Here is an 8,618-nt window from a genome sequence, read left to right on the forward strand (position 1 = left end):
TATTCTCTCAGTCTTCTTCATGAAGTGGTCTTCATGAAGAAGACTTGCCTTCTTAATGTTTTTGAGACCATCAGTTGTGTTGTTCAGAGGTAGGGTTAGTACACAATGGAGAGCCCTGTTTGACTCCTGTTGTAATCGAGATTATGGTGAAACCAGATTATTCATAGTTTTGATGTCTTCAGTATTAATCTACAATGTTGAAAATTATTAAAGGTGACATATCATGCAAAATTGACTTTTTAATGGTTCTCTACCTGAAATATGTGTCCCTGGCATGTCTACAAACCCCCAGAGAATGAAAAAAATCCATTCTGCCCCTGTTTTGATTTCTACACCTTTCTGTAAATGTGTGTGAAACGAGTCGTTTCAGACTTCCGTGTTTTTGTTACGTAACAACAATATCCGGTCTGTCACGGAGTCAGAGCTCGGAGCTTGTTCAGCCCATAGACTGTATAAAATAATACTGAATCCCTCCTCCGTTTTTCAGTACCTGCACAAATGTGTGCTAACAAGGAGCTTAGGAGGGAGGCATGCTAGTTGTAGGCTGTCTTAATAAACACAAAGGTCGCTTTGACTCCCCACGTCTGCAGATTTGAAGATCTAGTGGATGATTTTTATTTATCATGGATAAGTGCTAGCGCTAGTTAGCATAGCCACATAGCTACATGTTCGTAGCTGTGTACCAAGACACACGTCTACATACTGATAAATAAAACAACAAGAAACACTAAATCTGTGACCAATGGTTCAGAAAGGTCCTGCTACAGGCGCCTCTCCGTCAGGATCAGATTCAGAGGGTTGAAGTAACGCGGGTCTCTGAGCAGCCGTGTATATTCAGCCAACATGTAAACATTAGATCAACGTACTGGACAGCCGAGGCCACACCCACTTCCGGAGGGGGCGTGGTCAGAGGGAAAACAGAGTGTTCTGATGAGGAATGAAGAAGAGGACTTTTCAGGCATGCCAAAATCTGATTTCAAAGTGTTTTTTTGAGCATAAACTTTAAAGACATGTTTTGGGGACCTCTTAGACCAATATATGTTGATGAAAAAAGTGTGATATGTCCCCTTTAAGATAAATAAAAACCATTGAGTGAGAAGGTGTTTCCACCAAAAAAAGGCCCAAGTTAAAAAAAAAAAAAAAAAAAGGATATTATTCTGGTTTTAATGTTGGTGTAAGGATTAGAGTTGAGGTGTGAAACAAGGGGTATGACGCGGGGTGTCGGTATAAAGGGAAGAAAAAAGTGTGTTTGCTCTCACCAGGTGTGTGTCCAGGTACACCCTCAGGCTGTCCAGCTCCTGTCTGGGCTGCGTCCAGTTTTCGGTGCTGTCCAGCGCCTCCTGCAGCCACGAGATGAACCCGTCCAACTGCTGCACGAAGCACTGAGAGACGAACAGAGAGAGAGAGAGAGGAAGAGAGAGGGAGAGAGAGATGATTTAGAAATAATAATTCTCGTATGAATAAACATCGCCGTCCAGAGCCGGCTGGAGTCGCATCAAAACATCAGGAGACATAAAAAATGGAGAGGACGGAAAGACGGGAATAAAGACGCAGGTGAAATTTAAATGTTCGGACAGGAAGGGAAAACAAGGTGAGAGAGGGAGAGAGAGATCCAACAGGTAACAGGGAGAGGAAGAGTCAAAGAGCAACAGATTGGAAGGAGGAGAGGAGGATGAAGAGGGGAACGGCTGGACGGTGTTTCAGATTTATTAATTCAAGGACGGAGGAGAAAGAAAAGAAAAAGAGGTCCGCAGGGTGTAACGGGTAAACACGGGTTAGGATAAATACAGAGAGATGAGACAGAAGAGAAGAAGAGGAAAAGAAGAAGATGGCAGAGTAAATAAGAGAGAAGAGGGGAATAAAAAGAGGAAAACAAAATAGAGAAAGGAGGGGAACAGGAAGTAAAGGAAGGTGTTAAAAATGTGAATTTAAAGCAGAAAGAAAGATAAATAAAGAGGATGCAGAAGAAGAAAGAGAGATTTAAGGATTATTACTCAGATAAATAAACACTGTTTGAACTACACTCATGAAATCACTCCCTGTCCCATTAAAGTTACTAACCATAGACCTTTCTGGAGTCCCTGAGCTCCCTTGTCTCGTAGGTTCCTCTGGATCTCTGCTGCTGTGGACGTGCCAGACTCCAGCTGCTACAACTACTACTATCCGTCTCCCCACTATCATCTCTCTCTCTCTCTTCATCTCCCTCTATCGCTCTCTCTCTCTTCATCTCCCTCTATCGCTCTCTCTCTCTTCATCTCCCTCTATCCCTCCCCGGATTAACAAATAAGACAAGAAAATCAACATTATCGCCCGACATTAAAAGCTTAAAAAAGATATTGCTGTTATATTAGAGAATTTAAGATTTAACTTTTTAAAAGAAGAAGACCTCAAGAAAAAGAAAAAGGAGGAGTGTAAGAAAAATATGAAGAAGAAGACAAAAGTAAGAGATGAAGAACGAAAAGCAAAAAAAAAGAGGAAATTTAAGAGCCAGAAAAAAAGTCCAGAAAAAGCCAAAGAACAGAATTGAACACGAAAAGGAAGAAAAGGAGAAACAGTTAAAAAATCAAACTGAAATGAAGAGAGAGAGAAGGTGACATGTCGTTGCTCGGTGGATCTATACTGCCATCTACTGGCTGAGAGCGAGACTCAAACAGAGACAGAGCTCTACCTGAAATATCATAATCTGCCTGACAGAGACTTTAAATCATGAACGTGTTAAAGAAACAGGAGCGTCTGTTTCCCTCTCGGTGGAAGAATCCGAGTGAAATCAGGAAACCTCATGAAAGAGTTTCAGATCCCGTATCGATTCCTCCTGAAGCGGAGCGAGGCAGGCGAGCTCAAAGGACGAGTTTAAACCTCCAGTCATGAGGAAGAGATGGAGGTGAAGAGGAAGAAAGAGGAAGAGTTAACACTCTTGACAGAGCGGCGGACGTGAAATGAGGGAGTTAACAGCTTGATGTGAAGATCGGGTGAGGAGGAGAGACGGCTTTTAAGTGTCGATTCAGAGACAGAGGAGAGAGATTAGGGTGTTTAACTGGAGCAGGGGATGTTGTGTTGGGCGTCCTGCAGCGTGTTCAGAGAGGGAAATGTTTGATACTCTCCTCTCAAGATCAGGTGATAACTGCAAATTTAAAGATGCTGCAACAACCGAATCGAAAAACTATGAAATATCTCCATCAGTAGTGAACACAGTGACCTTCAAAGACCTTCAATTTGTTCACTTTTACTCTATTGTGACACCTTTCCATTTGTTCTCTAACCATGTGTTTTCAGGCTTTAGTGTATGCACTGATGAATAGAAAAGCAGAAGCAGGCAGAGCACAACCTTAAAATTAACAGTGAAACTGAGACTCACTAGAAAGAGATAGAGAAATTCTACCCCGGGGATGTAACAGACAAAGAAGTTACAGAATTTATTTTGCAGGCAAAGAGAAGTGGAGTTTCCCTTCTCTTTCTCCAGGTTGCTTATTGGACCGTAAATAAAGCAGCTCATGGGACAGGAAGTCCCGACAGGAAGTTATTTATCCCTGACAGCTGGCTATACCAAAATGCTTAAAAGTTAAACATTGTTCCCAGGGGATATAGCTTGATCAGACAATAGTTGATCGGTTCTAAGATTGTTCACAGAGAAGAAAGACCAGGAAAATGGACTTGTGTTGGCAGTCTCGGCCGAAAAGGAAACATCAGAGACTTCTGTGAAACTGAAAGTAGGTCTAAAGTTAAGTGTGAAACTTAAGACCCCTTAATTTCAAGTAAATCCCAAAAACGTGGTTTCTTTTATGGGTTCGTAAGCCAGCGTAAAGGCTCTGTGTAACTTACTGTTTACAATGAAACTGAGACTCAACAGAAGCAGATAAATGGGCACTACTCCAGGGAATGTACAGAACCAAGACATATCTAGAGGACTGGATTCAGCTCCCTTTCCATCTAGTTGCTAATTTAACAATGCAGGGAGCAGGATAAAAAACAGTCTCTGTTGGAGGTCGATGATGGTAGTTTAGGGCGTTGGATGGGAAACCACAGAGGAGTCCAGGGTTCAGCCCCGTTTCCACCAAGCAGTTCAGTCCGGTTCGTCTCGGTACGGCACACATTTTGTGGCGTTCGTGTCCATTGACTAAAACCGTGACAGGTCCCCAAATCACCGAGCCGTACTGTCCCACTCTTTGGTCCCCTTCTGTTGGGGTGCGAGACATACCGATCCGACCCCAGGAGGTGGAGCTAGAAACACTGCAGTCTGTTGATTGGTGGAAAGAATCGTCACTTCCTGTGTGACAGCGGTAATAAAGAACAACACATAACCCCGCCATGTTTAAATCTCCAGTGGACTTCAGGAAGATCACTTTCTTTGTTTGGAACATGGCGTCAAGAGGTGCGGACTGTCCTCATGTTTTTCTTCTTTGTTGGTTTTATTAGCGCGGTACACTGTGTCGCGTTGCCATGACGTCACGCTATTACCTAGCTGACGCGGCTATCGCCATCCGGCTTACACACCGCCCACCATGTAGGACACGGTCTGCTGTGGAAATGCAAACAGGATCAGGCGTTACCAATTAGACTTTGTGAGGTTGTCTTTATAACGATTTATCACTTTACTTTTAAACATTTTTAAAAATGTACAAAATATGAAGACGGAGAGAGAACGGTAGATCCCTTTAGAATTAAGAGCAGACCGGTCCCAACAAGATCTCATCTGAGTAACAAGAGTGACTCCAAAACCTGAAACTACAAACTAATGTCAGATTGAAGGAGGTAAATCTGACATCTTTTCGTCTCCATATAGAGAGGTGTGTGTGTGTGTGTGTGTGTGTGTGTGTGTGTGTGTGATAAAAATCTGACCGATTGAGCCGCAGTATGTTAATTACAACCATGAACCCAAAATACATCGATATGATTCTGTCCATCTCTCCGCTGCTGGTTATGGAGGAGGGAAGGAAATCAAAAGTATTGATGAGAAGAGAGGAGGAGAGGAAGAAGAGAGGTGAGGAAAGGCCATAAGAGGGCAGGAAAGGAAAGATGAGGAAGGAAAGAGAAGAGGTAACAGGACTGGTGAAGGGTAGAATTAAAGTTTGTACAACAGGAGGAAGATGGAAGACAGGGAAGGAGGAAAGAAAAGAAGGTTAAGGGAAGATTGAAGGAAAGGAAACAGAGGATGAAAGAGGATATTAAAAGTGAGATGACAGCAAAAAAAGATGAAGGAGTGAAGGTGAGGAGGAGAGGAAATGTAGAGAAGAGGGAAAAGAGAGGGAAAAAAAGGAGGGAGATGAGGAGGATGTAGGCGTGAACAGGAGCGGAGGGAGCGGCGTTGGTTTTGGATATCGACCAGCATGCACTGGGCTGCTTACAGCTGCTTTGATGTCTCTAAACCAGTGAGGCTCCCGAGGGGCAGAAAGGCCTGCTGGGAGCCGAAACGCCTGATCCGATCGTCCGCCGCCTGGATAAGCGCTCTGATATCTGCTTCATCTCTTCCTCCTGTGGTTCGGCTCTTCACCGCTGGATAATTACCGCTCAGCTGACGGGGCTTTCTGAAGGACGACGCTGATAGATTCGGACTCAGAGTCCCGGCAGACGATGTTCGGCTTCGATGATTAATACGTTACAGGCAGCGGGGCCGATGTTTACGGGCCTGGAGCACGAGGGAAACGCCGGAGAAGGAAAGAACGGCAGGAGGTGAGAGCAGCAGAGGTGGCGAAGGTTTGTATATAATTACCCAAGGTTAAAAATCTACACTTACTTTAAGGTGGAGCTTTAACAAGTTGATGCAGCCTCTGTTTCTCAAATGTAGCCACTAGGGGCGACTCTATCACCCGTCACCGTCCTCCCACGTGATTTGTAGCCTCAATACTCATTTTCTATCGAGCCTTTGGTCCCTGTCTTAAGTTTAAAACCTCAATAATAATAATAATAATAATAATAATAATAATAACTGATATTTATATAGCGCCTTTCAAGAAACCCAAGGTGGCTTCACAGGGTCAGGTAGGGGGTCTGGGGGGGTATGTGGCCTTGAGGAAAAGGTGCGTTTTGACTGCTTCTTTTAAAGTGTCCAGGGTTGGGGCCCTCTGATGTCAGGAGGGAGAGATTTCCACAGAGTAGAGGTTCCCACACTGAAAGCTCTGTCCCTGAAGGTCCACATCTTAGTCCGGGGGATGGAGAGGAGTCCCAGGTCCGAAGACCTTAGGTTCCGGGATGGAGTGTGTTGGTGGATCAGCCAGGTATTGGGGGGGCGAGGGCGTGCAGGGATTTGTAGGTGAGGAGGAGGAGCTTATAGGTGATGCGGTACTTTACAGGGAGCCAGTGGAGGTGAATGAGAGTGGGGGTGACGTGCTGCCAGGGCTTGGTGTGTGTGAGAACCCTGGCAGCTGAGTTCTGCACACATTGGAGCCGGTCCGGGGCATTGCTGGGTACCCCAAACAGGACTCCATTGTAATCCAGCCGGGAAGTAATGAATGCATGGATGAGGGTCTGGGTAACTGTATCGGAGCGAGATGGACGCAGACAGGAGATGTTCTTCAGGTGGTAGAAGGCAGACTTTGTGACTGATTTGATGCGTGACTGGAAGGAGAGGGTGGAGTCAAGAATGACACCCAGGTTGCGGACTTCAGGAGATGGGGAGATGGAACAGCCATATAAACCTGTTTTAGCCGGTCCTGTCGTGGCAGATGTCCGTCCCCCAATGAGTCTGGTCCTGCTCAAGTTTTCTGCCTGTTGAAAGGACGTTTTCCCGATTGTTTCCAAGTGCTTTCTCATAATGACTTACAGTTGGATCTCTTTAAATGTTATAACAACGATTACCTTGGATGTGCCAATATCCTGAGATTATTAAGCTCCAGAAAAATTCTGTTTACACCTGAGTGGGAGAAAAACTTCAGATTTCACTTGAAGAATAGAGATATCACACTAGCTGTTAGCTGTGAGCTCATGAATTGCTTCAAGCTAGCATATTTTGTTGGAGTGGAAGTCCATCCTAAGAATGTTTTGGACACCAGTTCAGAAACATTTCCTCACCAGGTGAAGGTAAACTCAACCAGAACTAAATTTTAAATGATGGATTTCCTTCTTTGGAGGGGTTTGAGGAGCGGCGGCTAATTTCCACAGCAGGCCGAGTTATTGCTTTGCCTCCGTGAACGCGTCACACTACACATGTTAAAGGGAAAGAACTGGAGGGGAGGAAAGTTTGATTAGAACACATTCAATTAATTTATAAAAGGAAACCTGGAGCCTGAGCTGAACACTCGACCACTCTACACGATCTAAAAGAGGACCTCACTGAAGACTTCCTCTAACTACTTTCTGTATCTCGCTCCGGGTCTGCCTGAACCTGTTTATCTACAGAGACATAACATCCCTCCTCCTCCTCCTCTTCCTCCATCCTCTCTTATTTTCCTATCTTCTCTGCTGTCTGTGGGCGTCCCTGCCCCCCCCTGCCGGGCCAATCAGACGAGTGTTGATCTGAGTTTGTTGTGTGTCTGTCTCCCACTGCTCGCAGATAGGCCGGCGTGCCGCAGAGCCGCCGAACACACAGACAGCTCACACTGAGGAGCAGACAGCACATACGATGTGATCACATGACGTGTAGGACACTTATCTAACTCACGGACTGCTTCTCCGTCTGCCTCTCTTTAGTTTTTGGTTCTTCAGGGCGCCGCATCCCATACAGAGCAATTAGGAACTTCTGCTCCTGTGCGTGTACGTTTTCCTGCGCCGCCGCTCTCATAAACTTTCATGGAGCAAGCCACGGGTTTACGTGACGTGGACGCAAATTATGTGAACAACATAACAAATGATGAGGAGGTCAAGGTCAAGACAACAGCGTCTAGACAATCACAAAGTAGGGAGGAAAAAGTCTGGGATTAAATATTCATGTCCGACAGCAAAGGCGGCGTGAAGAACTGAGGAAACACAAAGAACAAGTGGAGGTCTAATAGAGCGGGAGGAGGAGAGGGCACAAGCAGAGGTCAGGAAAAACAACATTATACCAATTCAACACGATAATATCACAACTTATAATTTAACACAATACTGAGCTTTAAAACTTCAGACTGTTTAACGCTGCAGAGCCGGACTGGACCCGGACCGGACCCGCCTCCTTAACGCCAAATCACGTCTCACATCCATCAAAGACTTCAACACTCACATGTTGATGAGAGACGGAGGAGTCTGAACCTGAGACGGAACGAAACGTGTGACGGAAACAGACAGGAATCCAATGTGGAAGTGCAAAAACTGCAGTCCCTTGAGTGTCCACAAGAGGCTGGCTTCAAAACCAAGAATCCCCATTAACCCCCACGATAAGAAGTCCAGTTTGACGAGAGAATAAAACAAGTTAAAGCCTGGTGTAGAAAACATTTGTAGGTGCGTCGCTCACATATTTTAAGGAACACAGTGTGCCGACAATAAGACGGATTTAGGGTCCCCCAATGATTAGGGGCGTGGCCTGATTCGAGGCTTGTCAGGACTAATTATTCGTCCTTAACTTAGTGGTGTCAATACGACGTTGTTACTGCTCCTGACCGAGTCAAAGCCTTCCTGGGGTCATGAATATTTAACATGTTTGATATTTATGATTCCAGGTTCGTGTCTCCAACAATACCCGCCAAAACTAGCGTCACGAACCGACT

General features: G+C 45.1%; 1 protein-coding gene across 1 annotated transcript in view; it reads right to left on the reverse strand.

Annotated features, from left to right (window-relative positions):
• The window catches only part of akap6 (A kinase (PRKA) anchor protein 6), a 115,930-nt gene extending 108,282 nt beyond the window's left edge, over positions 1–7,648 (reverse strand). Inside the window, exons 1-4 of the mRNA XM_034678381.1 lie at positions 7,595–7,648; positions 7,478–7,532; positions 6,472–6,596; positions 1,260–1,382 (exon numbers count right to left, since the gene is read on the reverse strand). Of these exons, the coding sequence (XP_034534272.1) occupies positions 1,260–1,382; positions 6,472–6,596; positions 7,478–7,532; positions 7,595–7,648 (357 nt within the window). The remainder of the gene's footprint in view (positions 1–1,259; positions 1,383–6,471; positions 6,597–7,477; positions 7,533–7,594) is intronic.
• Between the last annotated feature and the right edge of the window lie 970 nt (positions 7,649–8,618).

This window comes from Notolabrus celidotus, unplaced genomic scaffold, assembly GCF_009762535.1.
Source record: "Notolabrus celidotus isolate fNotCel1 unplaced genomic scaffold, fNotCel1.pri scaffold_141_arrow_ctg1, whole genome shotgun sequence".
Classification (NCBI taxonomy): domain Eukaryota; kingdom Metazoa; phylum Chordata; class Actinopteri; order Labriformes; family Labridae; genus Notolabrus; species Notolabrus celidotus.